We start from the raw sequence: 18,217 nt of genomic DNA on the forward strand, positions 1-18,217 counted from the left end.
ATATACAAAAAATTATGGACTCACATGCAATTTTTTTGTATAGCTTACTTTAAAATATCTTAAATATAGTATATAAACATACTTAAACTGAAAAAGTAGTATATATACTACCACATGATAGTATATGAGACATGAGTGTAACTACCCCCGGGTGGTAGGATGTATTTTTAACACGAAGTTTTTGTGGAGCTTCCTTGAATTTTAAGAAAAATTCTACCATTTTGTAGGGATTTTTTAAAGAATATATTGGCCTTTCTTAAATTATCAGAATTTTGGAGTGCTAATAAGATTTTAGGGCTCCCAAGGACTTTTTCTTCTACATAGGTGATCTTCAGGGTTTTTTCTACAAAAAAGCATGTGCGCCCAAGGTTCCTTAATTATTCTCAGGATGTGCGGGGGCTTTCCTGCAAGATTCTCCGACCTCGAGAGCTTCCTCACGAAAATATTGGTCTGCTAGGTACCTGCCTGGGAATCGACCGAACCTCAGGCGGCTTTTAGCAACGTCATCACCTAAAAAATAATATAAGAAGAATGTATATGTCATATTTAGCCTAATGAAATGACGTATGTGCCAAAACTTGGCATGTACCGCTTCGCCCGTGCCTTGCCATGCGAACCACTATGATTAAGCTAGATGGGTCGATCCGGCGGTCCAGGTTGTCTTGTCGACTAGGAAGGGCGGCTAGGGATTTTTTGCCGTGACCATTTTGGGAAGCTTTTGTAATCTATAACTTATATAACCTCACTGCCTAGATTGGGGTCTCTTGATCTTGGGCGAAGGACCACTGGGCTATTTATGTTTTGATGATCTTGCTTGCTCAGTGCGTATAACTAGTAGTGATAATAGATTTTGTTCCGGTGTGACAATGGTACTCTAGTTAAGAGGGTAGTTGTACCCCTTTTTCTATGGTTTGACTTTGTGTAAGTTGTTTGAACTTTGTACATTGTTGACGATTTATTGGTGAAAATGATCCACGTCAATTATAAAAGTTCATCAGACGTACAAAACAATCAAAACATAATAAAAAAATCATCAAGGTCTCTGGACCATTGAACGATTACTACCTTCGCTAGAACAAGTCACCGACATGCTGTTGTTGCCACTCCCTTACCGGAGCTGGCCTGACCTTGTTGATGACAACGGGGAGCCTTCGTGCATGTACCCCAAAGTGCCAGTTCCCTGGAGCTGCAAACGTCACAATTCAACCCTTGAATCGATTTGATGAGTTTGACAGTAGATCTCGCCATAGCACACACGTGGTGAGAATCCCTAACCTCGCCGCCCCAAGGAGACAACATGAATCTACGTGAAGTCTCCGTCGACTCCGCCCCGAGGGATGAACTCAACGAGGATTGGAGCCCGGAGGATTAACTCGAGGAGCACTAGTAGAAAACAGGGCTTTGGTCACGGGGCATTTTTCACATTAGTCCCGGTTCAGTCAAGAACCGGGACTAACGTGAGCATTTATCCTGGTTCGTGCGGCTAAGGCATTAGTCCCGGTTCACCTGGGCCCTTTAGTCCCGGTTCGTGCCACGAACCAGGACTAAAGGGTGCGATGCCCATTAGTCCCGGTTGGTGGCACCAACCGGGACTAAAGGTTAGACCTTTAGTACCGGTTGGTGACCTTTAGTACCGGTTGGTGACCTTTAGTACCGGTTGGTGCCACCAACCGGTACTAATGGGTTTTGAGGCATTAGTACCGGTTCATGGCACGAACCGGTACTAAAGGTCCCATTTCCAAACTCTTCCCCCCCCCGGACCGCCTTTTCAGTTTTAGAAAAAACAAAAGAAAATGATGGAAATGTCAAAAAAATAATAAAATAAAATAAGTTTCCCATGTGATATGTGGTCTACTTGTTGGGAAAATTTACAAATATGAATTTCGACTTTATTTGCAAAATCTCTCTGGAATTTGTAAAATGGGCATAACTTTTGCATACGAACTCGGATTAAAAAGTTTTTTATATGAAAAATCATCTAATCGAAAAGTTACATCCGAATTTAACACGGGGAACCCCGTTAAACATTTTCAAAATCCTCAAAAACCTAACAGAAAAAAAGTTATGGGGCTTTTAAGATCTAGAGTGAAAAAAATCGAAAAAATTACTAGTCAAATCTGGTCAAACAGTGGTCAAACTGTCGTCAAACAATGGTCAAACTAATTATTCTAGAATATTAGTGTTACTAAATAATTATTTCAGTTATTTTGAATTTTGGTCAAATCTGGTCAAACTGTGGTCAAACAATGGTCAAACTAATTATTCAAGAAATATTAGTGTTACTAAATAATTATTGTTTTTTAAAACAATAGTTTCAAACTCAAACAGTGAAATGTGTCACTTCATGCTCAAGCAAAATTCATGAAGGTTAATAGGATTGACATCTTACTATTGTTAGGAAAACAACAAGTGCAGACTTGGAAATGAGAGAGAATAGAACTCGGAAGTTAAGCGTGCTCAGGCTGGGGGAGTGGGAGGATGGGTGACCGTTCGGGAAGTTAGATGATTTGGAATGATGAGGGGTGATTAGAGGATAAATTGAGTAGTGATGAGGGGTGGTGATTACACACTAGAGGTTAAAATAATTCAGAAATTTGAAAATCAATTTTTTTAAAAAAAATTCAAAAAAAAATCATAAAATTTCCTTTAGTCCCGGTTCGTGGCCGCGCCCTTTAGTGCCGGTTCGTGTAAGAACCGAGACTAAAGGGGAAAGGCATTAGTACCGACCCTTTAGTCCCGGTTCAAAACTAGGACTAAAGGGGCCTTACCAACCGGGGCAAAAGCCCCTTTTTCTACTAGTGGAGGATCAGAGCCTGGAAGATCAACTCAAGGATGAAGCACGACCATCCCTCCCAGCACCGCTCCTATGAGGAGTAAGAAACCCTAACATAAACTACTAGCCGTAGTAGAGGCATTCGTGTTCCCCTCCCTGCCACTGGCCGCCAGAGCAATAGGTAGATGTGAGGCGAATCCACTAGCTAGTCGATGGAGCCAGGTGGGGAAGTGTTTGCCCTAGTCATTCTTGCGAGGGGAACAAAAGGAAACTATAACTGAAAGGGAATTCCATACCGTTGACAATTTCTTTAGTGGAAATGAACGAGGAGGCTTTCTTTTATTAATATAAAACTCATTTTACAAATAAATATTAGGCCTATTTTCCTGTCTAAGTTTAAGTTTTGGTCTTAAATTAGTACAATATTATGAGTGTCATGAGGCACAAAATTGGCAGCATTGAATTTGATAAAAGACTCATTTTTATATAATACGCATAATATTGAAAAAGGTTTGGTTTCGACTTCGTAATTATCAACAATTGTTTATCTCCGTTTTTTTTTCAAAAAGACTCTCATGGAAGGAGGGACAATGTATCAACACATGTAGAATTAAGAGTAAAATACAACAAAAATCCTAAAACTATTTTAGGGGCGTCAAGTTAGTCCTAATACAACAAAATGCATGTATGAGTCTTAAATGTTTGCTAAATGTGTCGCCCGTAGTTCTATCCGTGTTGCATCAGCTTTGACTTGCATGGGGTGCGGGTTGACCACGGCCATGCGGCGAGTTTTTTTTCACAAAACCTCTCATCTCACTTTGTAACCCTCCACTTTTGCTCAAAATCCACCCGGATGTCGTCTAGCCATCGCATTCCCCTGATTATCTCGCATGATCCAATCGCAGCCGATTGTGCTCTCCCACATGACGGCCCCAGACCCCTTTCCCACGCGGCGGCGACTGTCTTCCCCGAAAGCCGCGGCGACGATGACGTACGCGGGAGGACGGCGATGGCAACAATCAGCAGACATGCTCCATCCTCATTCCTCCTTCTTCCACCTCGACGCAAAAGTTTGGACTCCACTTTCTCCCTAGCAAAACGGTCCTACCTGGGCAGCGACGGTAGACGTCAGGATGGTTACAACACTTGGGCGCCGAGGTGGACAGTGGCCGTCAAAGGTGGAGAGGAAGGCAAGCGAGAAGATGTGTGCAAGGGGAGGGCCACAAAATTAGAAGAGAAAACCTTTGATTCTTAAAAAGAAAAAGAAAAGAGAGATAACCTTTTTGTGTGTGTGTGTGTGGGGGGGGGGGGTATTGTGCAAAAAAGAAGCCGGTGCAGTCAATGCTGATGCAACACGGATAGGACTACGAGATGACACACTTATAAAACTTTTAGGACCCGAATATGCATTTTCATAGTATTAGGACTAACTTGACAGTCTTCAAATAGTTTTGGGACTTGTGGTGTATTTTACTCTAGAATTAACCATGGATAACAAAGCCATAAACCCTAGTAGTTATCTAAACAACTACACAGCCAGCCAACTCACTCAGCCATATAAAACCCAACACCGTCACCTAATGCTACTACATCCACAGACATACATTTGTTACTCCATAGCAAACCTTGAGGTGTTCTTAAATTTCGAGCTAAGCTGCACGTACGCGTGTGGGCGTACGCCATGAACGGCAGGAGGAAGAAGAGCAGCGGCACGCCGCTGCTCGGCAAGTACGAGCTCGGGCGTCTGCTCGGCCGCGGCACGTTCGCCAAGGTCTACCTCGCGCACACGGTGACCGGCGGCGAGCCGGTGGCGGTGAAGGTCATCGACAAGGCGGAGGTGATGGGCACGGAGGGCATGGCGCCTCGCGTGCTCCAGGAGGTGGAGGCCATGCGCCGGCTTCGCCACCCGGGAGTGCTCCGCCTCCACGAGGTGCTCGCAACTCGCGCCAGCATCTACCTCGTCATGGAGCTCGCCCCCCGCGGCGACCTTCAGTCCAGGCTCGCCGCTCTGCCAAGCCACCGGTTTTCGGAGAAGGCCGCGCGGCGCGTGTTCGTGCAGCTCACGGTGGCGCTCGCCCACTGTCACGCGCGCGGCGTGACGCACCGCGACCTCAAGCCGCAGAACCTCCTCCTCGACGGCGCCGGCAACCTCAAGGTCTCCGACTTCGGCCTCTCGGCGCTCCCAGACTCGTTCCGGGAGGACGGCCGCCTCCACACCGCCTGCGGCACGGCGGCCTACGCCGCGCCGGAGGTGCTCCGCAACAAGGCATACGACGGCGCCAAGGCCGACGCGTGGTCCTGCGGAGTCACGCTCTTCGTCCTCGTCGCCGGCCGCCTGCCCTTCGACGACGCTAATATCCCCGATATGTGCCGGAAGGCGTGCCGCCGGCAATACGTGGTCCCGCCGTGGGTGTCCCCGCCAACGAGCCGACTGCTGCACCGCCTGCTCGACCCGAACCCGGAAACCCGCGTCGCCGTAGAGGCTCTAGCGGGGACGCACCCATGGTTCGTCAAGCGCTCCCTCAGCCTCGACTCGCACCTTGACGGCCTCCTCGACAGCCAGCCGGAGCGCGAGCTGGCGTTCCCGGCGCCGTCAGTGAACGCGTTCGACATCATATCCACGTCGCAGTGGCTCGATCTGTCCGGGATGTTCGGCGAGAGCAGGAGGAGCAAGGAGAAGCGGTTCGTGACGACGGCGTCGCCGGAGCAGACGCTGGAGCAGCTCGGCCGGGCGGGCAGGAAGCTCGGGTACGTGGTCATGGTGGGGAAGAAAGGAAGGGAGTGCCAGCGCTGTCCTCTAGGGGGGCTGACGATATCGGTGGAGATTTCGGAGCTGGAGCCGCCGCTGATGCTCGTCGAGATGCGGCTGGAGATGGACGACGGAGAGGTTCGAGTGTTTAGCTGGGATCAGTTGAGGGTAGAGCTAGGGGATGGTGTAGTTAGGGCTTGGGATAGCAGTGAGGATTTGCAACAAGTTTAGTTTAATTTAGAAGAAGTTATTTGAAAGCTTAACTAGTTAACGGACGTATAAAAAAGTACTCTAGTATATCAAATATATATGTGAATATCTAGCTTGTTTATTTATTTTCTTGATTTCTGTTTTGGATATTACAACGTACATATACACCTTTTTGGGCAACCATGTGAATTCATTAAGTAAAGATAGTAGGACCTACGAAATTAAGAAACTGAAACGAAGTTCTACTCCCTCCCTTCCAAAATATTTAAAGTTCAAGGTTTGTCCTAAGTCTAACTTCTTTAAGTTTGACCAAGTTCGTAGAAGAGTATATCAAAATCAATAACATTGAATTACCCTCATTAGATTTATCAGAACATATATTTTGGACAAATTTTTGCTACCACCGGTGATAGTTACCACCACTTGAGTTTTGTATGTTGTATGTAGTATCTATCAAATCGGAGAGTATATACGCGTAGTATGTAGTATATAAGAATGTTTGGATACTATATATACTACTCTTTAGGTAGTATGTATCGTATTTTTCGTATGCTTCTTTTTACGTACAAATATGTACGTATTTCATAAATGTAATAAAAATCACTGGCCAACTTGTAATTTTTTCATTTAACTCACTTTGAATTATCTTATATATAGTATATGAACATATTCGAAATGATAAAGTAGTATATATAGTACCACGTGGTAGTATATGAGACATGTGGGGTAACTACCCCTAGGTGGTAGGATGTATTTTCCGGATAAACTTAGAACTTCAAATATTTTGGAATGGAGCAAGTATGTATGTCCAGCTCTACCCCTGTGTAATGGTTGTGTTTATCCAACTTTAATCGGTGGTGATTTTAATATGAGGAGAGAAACACACTATGAGGTGTCCGTACGCGGTCTGATCTTTTTAGTGCTATCATAAAAAATTTAGAGTTGCATAAGATTGACCTGTCAAACATGAGGTTCACTTTTCAAATGATCAAGAGGACACCCTTTTTCAAAAGCTTGATAGATGTCTTATGAGCAGTGATTGAGGATTACTTTATGCTTTAGTCACTACTCTGAAGAGATATTTATCTTACATACTTCTTTGTTGGTGCACTCAATCCAATTACCAGTCTCAAATCCACCTTTTAAATTTGAGCTTTGTTGGCTGGTGAGAGACGAGAACATCATTAGGGGAGCAAGTGATATGTATGGATGTAGGTGAGATGGACAATTTGGATGAATGTAAGTTTAGATTGGGAACTACTAGAAGAACTCTTAGAGTTTCGAACAAGAACATAGAGACTAGATATATAGTTGAGATAGTGTTGGAAATATGCCCTAGAGGCAATAATAAATTGATTATTATTATATTTCCTTGTTCATGATAATCGTTTATTATCCATGCTAGAATTGTATTGATATGAAACTCAGATACATGTGTGGATACATAGACAACACCATGTCCCTAGTAAGCCTCTAGTTGACTAGATCGTTGATCAATAGATGGTTACGGTTTCCTGACCATGGACATTGGATGTCGTTGATAACGGGATCACATCATTAGGAGAATGATGTGATGGACAAGATCCAATCCTAAGCATAGCACTAGATCGTGTAGTTCGTATGCTAAAGCTTTTCTTATGTCAAGTATCATTTCCTTAGACCATGAGATTGTGCAACTCCCGGATACCGTAGGAGTGCTTTGGGTGTGCCGAACGTCACAACGTAACTGGGTGGCTATAAAGGTACACTACGGGTATCTCCGAAAGTGTCTGTTGGGTTGGCACGAATTGAGACTGGGATTTGTCACTCCGTGTAAACGGAGAGGTATCTCTGGGCCCACTCGGTAGGACATCATCATAATGTGCACAATGTGACCAAGGAGTTGATCACGGGATGATGTGTTACGGAACGAGTAAAGAGACTTGCCGGTAACGAGATTGAACAAGGTATCGGGATACCGACGATCGAATCTCGGGCAAGTATCGTATCGATAGACAAAGGGAATTGTATACGGGATTGATTAAGTCCTTGACATCGTGGTTCATCCAATGAGATCATCGTGGAACATGTGGGAGCCAACATGGGTATCCAGATCCCGCTGTTGGTTATTGACCGGAGAACGTCTCGGTCATGTCTGCATGTCTCCCGAACCCATAGGGTCTACACACTTAAGGTTCGATGACGCTAGGGTTATAAAGGAAGTTTGTATGTGGTTACCGAATGTTGTTCGGAGTCCCGGATGAGATCCCGGACGTCACGAGGAGTTCCGGAATGGTCCGGAGGTAAAGATTTATATATGGGAAGTCCTGTTTTGGTCACCAGAAAAGTTTTGGGGTTTATCGGTAACGTACCGGGACCACCGGGAGGGTCCCGGGGGTCCACCAAGTGGGGCCACCAGCCCCGGAGGGCTTCATGGGCCAAGTGTGGAAGGGGACCAGCCCCAGGTGGGCTGGTGCGCCCCCCCACAAGGGCCCAAGGCGCAAGGGAGAGGAGAAGGGGGCAAACCCTAGGGCAGATGGGCCCTAAGGCCCATCCTGGTGCGCCTCCCTCTCCCCCTCCCCCTTGGCCGCCCCCCTTAGATGGGATCTAGGCTGGCCGCCACCCCTAGGGGTGGAAACCCTAAAGGGGGCGCAGCCCCTCCCCTTCCCCTACATATAGTTGAGGTTTGGGCTGCTCATAACACGCGAGTTCCTCTCCTCTAGATGACGCAGCCCTGCATCTCTCCTTTCTCCTCTCCCGCGGTGTTTGGCGAAGCCCTGCAGGATAGCCACGCTCCTCCATCACCACCACGCCGTTGTGCTGCTGCTGGATGGAGTCTTCCTCAACCTCTTCCTCTCTCCTTGCTGGATCAAGGCATGGGAGACGTCACCGGGTTGTATGTGTGTTGAACGCGGAGGTGCCGTCCGTTTGGCACTAGGATCTCCGGCGATTTGGATCACGACGAGTACGACTCCTTCAACCCCGTTCTCTTGAACGCTTCCACTTAGCGATCTACAAGGGTATGTTGATGCACTCTCCTTCCCCTCGTTGCTAGTCTCTCCATAGATAGATCTTGGTGACACGTAGGAAAATTTTGAATTTCTGCTACGTTCCCCAACAGTGGCATCATGAGCTAGGTCTATTGCGTAGATTCTATGAACGAGTAGAACACAAAGTAGTTGTGGGCGTTGATTTTGTTCAATATGCTTACCGTTACTAGTCCAATCTTGATTTGGCGGCATTGTGGGATGAAGCGGCCCGGACCAACCTTACACATACGCTTACGTGAGACCGGTTCCACCGACAAACATGCACTAGTTGCATAAGGTGGCTGGTGGGTGTCTGTCTCTCCCACTTTAGTCGGATCGGATTCGATGAAAAGGGTCCTTATGAAGGGTAAATAACAATTGGCATATCACGTTGTGGTTTTGCGTAGGTAAGAAACGTTCTTGCTAGAAACCCATAGCAGCCACGTAAAACATGCAAACAACAATTAGAGGACGTCTAACTTGTTTTTACAGGGTATGCTATGTGATGTGATATGGCCATGAAGAATGTGATGAATGATATGTGATGTATGAGGTTGATCATGTTCTTGTAATAGGAATCACGACTTGCATGTCGATGAATATGACAACCGGCAGGAGCCATAGGAGTTGTCTTAATTTATTTATGACCTGCGTGTCAACATAAACGTCATGTAATTACTTTACTTTATTGCTAACCGTTAGCTGTAGTAGTAGAAGTAATAGTTGACGAGACAACGTCAAGAAGACACGATGATGGAGATCATGATGATGGAGATCATGGTGTCATGCCGGTGACAAGATGATCATGGAGCCCCAAGATGGAGATCAAAGGAGCTATATGATATTGGCCATATCATGTCACTATTATTTGATTGCATGTGATGTTTATCATGTTTATACATCTTATTTGCTTAGAACGACGGTAGTAAATAAGACGATCCCTCATTAAAATTTCAAGAAAGTGTTCCCCCTAACTGTGCACCGTTGCGACAGTTCGTTGTTTCGAAGCACCACGTGATGATCGGGTGTGATAGATTCTAACGTTCACATACAATGGGTGTAAGACAGATTTACACACGCGAAACACTTAGGTTGACTTGACGAGCCTAGCATGTGTACAGACATGGCCTCGGAACACAGAAGACCGAAAGGTCGAGCATGAGTCGTATGGTAGATACGATCAGCATGAAGATGTTCACCGATGTTGACTAGTCCGTCTCACGTGATGATCGGACACGACCTAGTTGACTCGGATCATGTAATCACTTAGATGACTAGAGGGATGTCTATCTGAGTGGGAGTTCATAAGATGAACTTGTTTATCCTGAAGATAGTCAAAAAGGATTTTGCAAATTATGTCGTAGCTCGCGCTTCAGTTCTACTGTTTAGTTATGTTCCTAGAGAAAATTTAGTTGAAAGTTGATAGTAGCAATTATGCGGACTAGGTCCGTAAACTGAGGATTGTCCTCATTGCTTCATAGAAGGCTTATGTCCTTAATGCACCGCTCAGTGTGCTGAACCTCGAACGTTGTCTGTGGATGTTGCGAACATCTGACATACACGTTTTGATAACTACGTGATAGTTCAGTTAAACGGTTTAGAGTTGAGGCACCGAAGACGTTTTGAAACGTCGCGAAACATATGAGATGTTTTGAGGGATGAAATTGGGATTTCAGGCTCGTGTCCACGTCAAGAGGTATAAGACCTCCGACGATTTTCTTAGCCTACAAACTAAGGGAGAAAAGCTCAATTGTTGAGCTTGTGCTCAGATTGTCTGAGTACAACAATCATTTGAATCGAGTGGGAGTTGATCTTCCAGATGAGACAGTGATGGTTCTCCGAAGTCATTACCACCAAGCTGCTAGAGCTTCGTGATGGACTATAATATATCAGGGACATATATGATGATCCTTGAGATATTCGCGATGTTTGACACCAAAGTAGAAATCAAGAAGGAGCATCAATTGTTGACGGTTGGTGAAACCACTAGTTTCAAGAAGGGCAAGGGAAAGAAGGGATACTTCATGAAACGGCAATTCAGCTGCTGCTCTAGTGAAGAGACCCAAGGTTGAACCCAAACCCGAGACTAAGTGCTTCTGTAATAAGGGGAACAACCACTGGAGCAGAATTACCCTAGATACTTGGTAGATGAGAAGGCTGGCAAGGTCGATAGAAGTATATTGGATATACATTGTGTTGATGTGTACTTTACTAGTACTCCTAGTAGCACCAGGGTATTAGATACCGGTTCGGTTGCTAAGTGTTAGTAACTCGAAATAAAAGCTACGGAATAAACGGAGACTAGTTAAAGGTGAGCTGACGATATGTCTTGGAAGTGTTTCCAATGTTGATATGATCAAGCATCGCACGCTCCCTCTACCATCGAGATTGGTGTTAAACCTAAATAATTGTTATTTGGTGTTTGCGTTGAGCATAGACGTGATTGGATTATGTCTATCGCAATACGATTATTCATTTAAGGAGAATAATGGTTACTCTGTTTATTTGAATAATACCTTCAATGCTCTTGCACCTAAAATGAATGGTTTATTGAATCTCGATCGTAGTGATACACATGTTAATGCCAAAAGATATAAGATAGTAATGATAGTACCACCTACTTGTGGCACTGCCACTTAAGTCATATCGGTATAAAACGCATGAAGAAGCTCCATGTTGATGGATCTTTGGACTCACTCATTTTTGAAAAGTTTGAGACATGCGAACCATATCTATTGGTGTATATGCATGAAGAAACTCCATGCAAATGGACCATTTGGACTCACTTGATTTTGAATCACTTGAGACATGCAAATCATACCACATGGGCAAGATGACTGAAAGCCTCGGTTTCAGTAAAATGGAACCAGAGAGCAACTTGCTGGAAGTAATACATTTTGATGTCTGCAGTCCAATGAGTGCTGAGGCGTGTAGTGGATATCGTTATGTTCTTACTTCACAGATGATTTGAGTAGATGTTGAGTATATTTACTTGATGAATCACGAGTCTGAATTATTGAAAGGTTCAAGTAATTTCAGGGTGAAGTTGAAAGATCGTCGTGACAAGAGGATAAAATATTTATGATATGATCATAGAGATGAATATCTGAATTACGAGTTTGGCACAGAATTAAGACATTGTGGAAATTGTTTCACAACTAATACAGCCTGGAACACCATAGTGTGATGGTGTGTCCGAACATCATAACTGCACCCTATTGGATATAATGCATACCATGATGTCTCTTATCGAATTACCACAATAATTTATGGGTTAGGCATTAGAGACAACCACATTCACTTTAAATAGGGCACCACGTAATTCCGATGAGATGACACCGTATGAACTATGGTTTAGAGAAACCTAAGCTGTCATTTCTTAAAAAGTTTGGGGCTGCGACGCTTATGTGAAAAAGTTTTAGGCTGATAAGCTCGAATCCAAAGTGGATAAATGCATCTTCATAGGACACCCAAAACAGTTGGGTATACCTCCTGTCTCAGATCCGAAAGCAATAAGGGATTGTTTCTTGAATCAGGTCCTTTCTCGAGGAAAAGTTTCTCTCGAAAGAATTGAGTGGGAGGATGGTGGAGACTTGATGAGGTTATTGAACCGTCTCTTCAACTAGTGTGTGACAGGGCACAGGAAGTTGTTCCTGTGGCACCTACACCAATTGAAGTGGAAGCTTATGATAGTGATCATGAAACTTCAGATCAAGTCACTACCAAACCTCGTGGGATGACAAGGATGCGTACTACTTCAGAGTGGTACATAATCCTGTCTTGGAAGTCATGTTGCTAGACAACAATGAACCTACGAGCTATGGAGAAGCGGTGGTGGGCCTGGATTCCGATAAATGGCTCGAGGCCATAAAAATCCGAGAGAGGATCCATGTATGAAAACAAAGTGTAGACTTTGGCAGAACGGCTCGATGGTCGTAAGGCTGTTGAGTACAGATGGATTTTAAAAGGAAGACGGACAATGATGGTAAGTATCACCATTAAGAAAGCTCGACTTGTCATTAAGATGTTTTCCGACAAGTTCAAGGAGTTGACTACGATGAGACTTTCTCACTCGTAGCGATGCTAAGAGTCTGTTGGAATTATGTTAGCGATTACTGCATTATTTATGAAATCTTGCAGATAGGATGTCAAAACATTGTTTCCTCGACGATTTTCTTGAGGAAAGGTTGTATGTGATACAACCGGAAGGTTTTGTCAATCCTGAAAGATGCTAATAAGTATGCAAAGCTCCAGCAATCCTTCTGAGGACTGGAGTAAGCATCTCGGAGTTGGAATGTATGTTTTGATGAGATGATCAAAGATTTTGGTGTATACAAAGTTTATGAGAAACTTGTATTTCCAAAGAAGTGAGTGGGAGCACTATAGAATTTCTGATGAGTATATGTTGTTGACGTATTGTTGATCAGAAATGACGTAGAATTTCTGGAAAGCATATAGGGTTATTTGGAAATTGTTTTTCAATGGAAAGCCTGGATTAAGCTATTTGAACATTGAGCATCAAGATCTATAAGGATAGATCAAAATGCTTAATGGTACTTTCAAATGAGCACATTCCTTGACATGATCTTGAAGGTGTTCAAGATGGATCAGTCAAAGAAGGAGTTCTTGCCTGAGTTGTAAGGTATGAAGTTAAGACTTAAAGCTCGACCACGGCAGAATAGAGAGAAAGGACGAAGGTCGTCCCCTATGATTAAGACATAGGCTCTATAGTATGCTATGCTGTGTACCGCACCTGAAGTGTGCCTTGCCATGAGTCAGTCAAGGGGTACAAGAGTGATCCAAGAATGGATCACAGGACAGTGGTCAAAGTTATCCTTAGTAACTAATGGACTAAGGAATTTTCTCGATTATGGAGGTGGTAAAAGAGTTCGTCGTAAAGGGTTACGCCGATGCAAACTTTGACACTAATCCAAATTATTCTGAGTAGTAAACTGGATTCGTATAGTAGAACAGTTATTTGGAATAGCTCCAAATAGAGCGTGGTAGCTGCATCTAGGAGATGACATAGAGATTTGTAAAGCACACACGGATCTGAAAGGTTCAGACCCGTTGACTATAACCTCTCTCACAAGCATATCATGATCAAACCCAGAACTCATCGAGTGTTGATCACATGGTAAATGTGAACTAGATTATTGACTCTAGTAAACTCTTTGGGTGTTAGTCACATGGGGATGTGACCTTGAGTGTTAATCACATATCGATGTGAACTAGATTATTGACTCTAGTGCAAGTGGGAGACTGTTGGAAATATGCCCTAGAGGTAATAATAAATTGATTATTATTATATTTCCTTGTTCATGATAATCGTTTATTATCCATGCTAGAATTGTATTGATAGGAAACTCAGATACATGTGTGGATACATAGACAACACCATGTCCCTAGTAAGCCTCTAGTTGACTAGATCGTTGATCAATAGATGGTTACGGTTTCCTGACCATGGACATTGGATGTCGTTGATAACGGGATCACATCATTAGGAGAATGATGTGATGGACAAGACCCAATCCTAAGCATAGCACTAGATCATGTAGTTCGTATGCTAAAGCTTTTCTTATGTCAAGTATCATTTCCTTAGACCATGAGATTGTGCAACTCCCGGATACCGTAGGAGTGCTTTGGGTGTGCCAAACGTCACAACATAACTGGGTGGCTATAAAGGTACACTACGGGTATCTCCGAAAGTGTTTGTTGGGTTGGCACGAATCGAGACTGGGATTTGTCACTCCGTGTAAACGGAGAGGTATCTCTGGGCCCACTCGGTAGGACATCATCATAATGTGCACAATGTGACCAAGGAGTTGATCACGGGATGATGTGTTACGGAACGAGTAAAGAGACTTGCCGGTAACGAGATTGAACAAGGTATCGGGATACCGACGATCAAATCTCGGGCAAGTACCGTATCGATAGACAAAGGGAATTGTATACGGGATTGATTAAGTCCTTAACATCGTGGTTCATCCGATGAGATCATCGTGGAACATGTGGGAGCCAACATGGGTATCCAGATCCCGCTGTTGGTTATTGACCGGAGAACGTCTCGGTCATGTCTGCATGTCTCCCGAACCCATAGGGTCTACACACTTAAGGTTCGATGACGCTAGGGTTATAAAGGAAGTTTGTATGTGGTTACCGAATGTTGTTCAGAGTCCCGGATGAGATCCCGGACGTCATGAGGAGTTCCGGAATGGTCCGGAGGTAAAGATTTATATATGGGAAGTCCTGTTTTGGTCACCGGAAAAGTTTTGGGGTTTATCGGTAACGTACCGGGACCACCGGGAGGGTCCTGGGGGTCCACCAAGTGGGGCCACCAGCCCCGGAGGGCTTCATGGGCCAAGTGTGGAAGGGGACTAGCCCCAGGTGGGCTGGTGCGCCGCCCCCCACAAGGGCCCAAGGCGCAAGGGGGAGGAGAAGGGGGCAAACCCTAGGGCAGATGGGCCCTAAGGCCCATCCTGGTGTGCCTCCCTCTCCCCCTCCCCCTTGGCCGCCCCCCTTAGATGGGATCTAGGCTGGCCGCCACCCCTAGGGGTGGAAACCCTAAAGGGGGCGCAGCCCCTCCCCTTCCCCTATATATAGTTGAGGTTTGGGCTGCTCATAACACGCGAGTTCCTCTCCTCTAGATGACGCAGCCCTACATCTCTCCTTTCTCCTCTCCCGCGGTGTTTGGCGAAGCCCTGCAGGATAGCCACGCTCCTCCATCACCACCACGCTGTTGTGCTGCTGCTGGATGGAGTCTTCCTCAACCTCTCCCTCTCTCCTTGCTGGATCAAGGCATGGGAGATGTCACCGGGCTGTACGTGTGTTGAACGCGGAGGTGCCGTACGTTCGGCACTAGGATCTCCGGTGATTTGGATCACGACGAGTACGACTCCTTCAACCCCGTTCTCTTGAACGCTTCCGCTTAGCGATCTACAAGGGTATGTAGATGCACTCTCCTTCCCCTCGTTGCTGGTCTCTCCATAGATAGATCTTGGTGACACGTAGGAAAATTTTGAATTTCTGCTACGTTCCCCAACAGATAGATGGGCTGGCTAAACAGACCGAGCATATTGATAAATACAATGAGATTTTTGGCTTATATGAACAAGATAGGGGTCCTAAGAAATGACTAAAGTTTAGGCTTTCTCAAATTAGGAAAGAAGATGAGATTAAGTGGTGACAAAGATCTAGGCAGAGAGATATGTTGCAGGGAGATAATAATACCAAGTGTTTTGTGGCCAAAGCTAGTGGGAGAAGAAGGCAAAGTATATGGTTTAAATCATGGCGATGAGGCCATTTCTAGTGAAAAAGAACTCAAGTCTCATGTTACAGAATTATATAAAACTCCATTTAGTAGTATTGAGAGGGTTAATATTAATGGATGTCTTCATTTCGAGAGGAAGATAATTAACGAGGAAAACTATTTCTTAATTAGCCCCTTTTCCATGGAGGTGATTAAGGAAGTAGTTTTATCTGTTGAGCATAATAAGGCACCTGTCCCTTATCTATTCCTTGTGGAATTCTATCATAGGCTTTGTCATGTAGTTATGCACTCTTGTTTTTTTTGCGGGTGAATATGCAGTTTTATTCCAGGTTAATAGAGTTACAACCGGCCATTACAAGATCTAAAATGAAGCTAGGCCCTTGTTGCAACCAATACGTGGTGTTGTGTTATGCTCTCTTTGAAGAGATTATCTAATGATTTCTATAATGGTTGTTTAAACTCCTCTAGGCAAAACTATGGGATACCCACGAAAGTGCCAACACACCAGAAGATGATGTGATCCATAAGTTAGACCTATTTGTCTACTTAATGTCAATTTTAATGCTTACTAAGGTTGTATTATTTTTAGGTTGATTTTGAGAAGACCTATGATAAGATTGAGTGGTGCTTGCATGCCAACTCCAAAGCTCAATTGGTAGCCAGTTGTTGGGCCCCGAGAGTAAGAGTTTGTAGCAAGCGATAGCGTTCCCTTGGCGGAGAACCAAAGTATCAATCCATATATATATAACACCCCCTAGCCTCTATCAATCAACATTATAATACAAATAGGAACCCACTTGTGCCCCAACAATTTTTGTGAGGTTGTTAATCTCACTATCTTTGATAGCTGAAACACGTTATTAATAAATAACATGTAATGCATTTTTTGGCATTTTTTGGGTTAATTAATAAATGAAAATGAAAGAGCATGTACAAGTGTTTTGGAGATTTTCATTATGTGGGAAATTGGACCGGGAGTCATTGATAACTCCCAAGTGCATGGACTTATTCTAGCACTTTACAATTAAGGATGTGAAAGTATTTAGTGTCGTTTAGTGTCGATCCCTGTTGGAGCTAAAGGTAGACATCCTACTTCCTATTCTCTTAAGTTATGTCTGGCACTTACACAACTATCTATGTATTTTAATGTCTACTTTAGTAAAATCAGGTTGAAAGGAGTTTTTTGTATTGTAAAAGCAAGTTAACAAAAGTTAGGTGTTATTGTTAATTAGTTTGCAAAAAGTAAAAGACATCGCTTGTGTTTTTTGTGGCGGTTTTGAAGAAAGAGTGTGGTCTCTATTGGGAGCAAGTGTGCTAGGCAATTGGTAATTTTGTGATCACACGACTATCTATAGAGGTAACAAGTCTAAAGGCCACAAAATGCATCTCAATGTCTACCTATATTATTTTTTTCTCCAACGCCATCTCAAGCGACTTCTCACAACATGGGCAGACAAGGCATTTGGTGACTTTGCATATCTTTTCCTACATAAGTGAAACTCGTGTTTATTTGTAGGGTGGAGCCTAAGCTTACATGTTACAATTCCTTAGCATTCACTTATGATTGAATCCTTAGCAAGAATTCACAAGTACTAATACTTATTAAGGTAAACCCGACCATAGATTTAAGATCTAGGATCCCTTAACTCCCATATGCTATGCCTCCTATACGGGTTTGCCATTCTATCACTCCAGCTTCCAATCATATGTTCATCATAACACATTGGTTAACCTTATGTGTTCCCCTAATGTACGAGTGGACTCATACAAAAGCCACACAAGCTTGCATAGAGCTTAACATTTATAATGTGCAACCGAACTTCTTACTAGATCACTAATGCCATAGAACAAGTTACTACTCAAACTTTGACACAGTCATGCAATAAATCATAGAGAAATAATTTATAACACATGGCATCAAGTTTGTCAATGGATTACTAAGGTTTTATGGGTGGGAAGCCTATGTTCCAAGGAGGAAGATGACAGTGAAGTTGATGGAGACGATTGTAACAACCCGTTCACAACCATCGGTTCCCGGTCGTTATGTTTGGCTGCCACATGAGATCTAGGCTGGCCCCACAGACGAACACTAGTCTTTCCTACGCTCTTTGTCCTCACTCATGTGCACACCGGAGCAAAATGTTTGGTTGGTCACCCATCCTCAAATTACCCTAGGACAAGACACTTAACATGAAGGTTATTTTGAG

At 44.0% G+C, this 18,217-nt stretch overlaps 1 protein-coding gene across 1 annotated transcript; it reads left to right on the forward strand.

Moving 5' to 3' along the window:
- The first annotated feature begins 4,380 nt into the window (after positions 1-4,380).
- LOC119272924 (CBL-interacting protein kinase 4-like) lies at positions 4,381-5,810 on the forward strand. The gene has a single exon (XM_037554268.1). It carries the CDS (start codon positions 4,455-4,457, stop codon positions 5,751-5,753), a length of 1,299 nt encoding a protein of 432 aa, XP_037410165.1. The 5' UTR covers positions 4,381-4,454; the 3' UTR covers positions 5,754-5,810.
- Positions 5,811-18,217: the final 12,407 nt, after the last annotated feature.

The sequence above is a fragment of the Triticum dicoccoides genome, chromosome 3A (genome assembly GCF_002162155.2).
Source record: "Triticum dicoccoides isolate Atlit2015 ecotype Zavitan chromosome 3A, WEW_v2.0, whole genome shotgun sequence".
NCBI lineage: Eukaryota > Viridiplantae > Streptophyta > Magnoliopsida > Poales > Poaceae > Triticum > Triticum dicoccoides.

Excerpts from the sequence above, each read along its gene's own strand:
- LOC119272924 (XM_037554268.1), top strand. The coding sequence starts at position 4,455 with ATGAACGGCAGGAGGAAGAAGAGCAGCGGCACGCCGCTGCTCGGCAAG.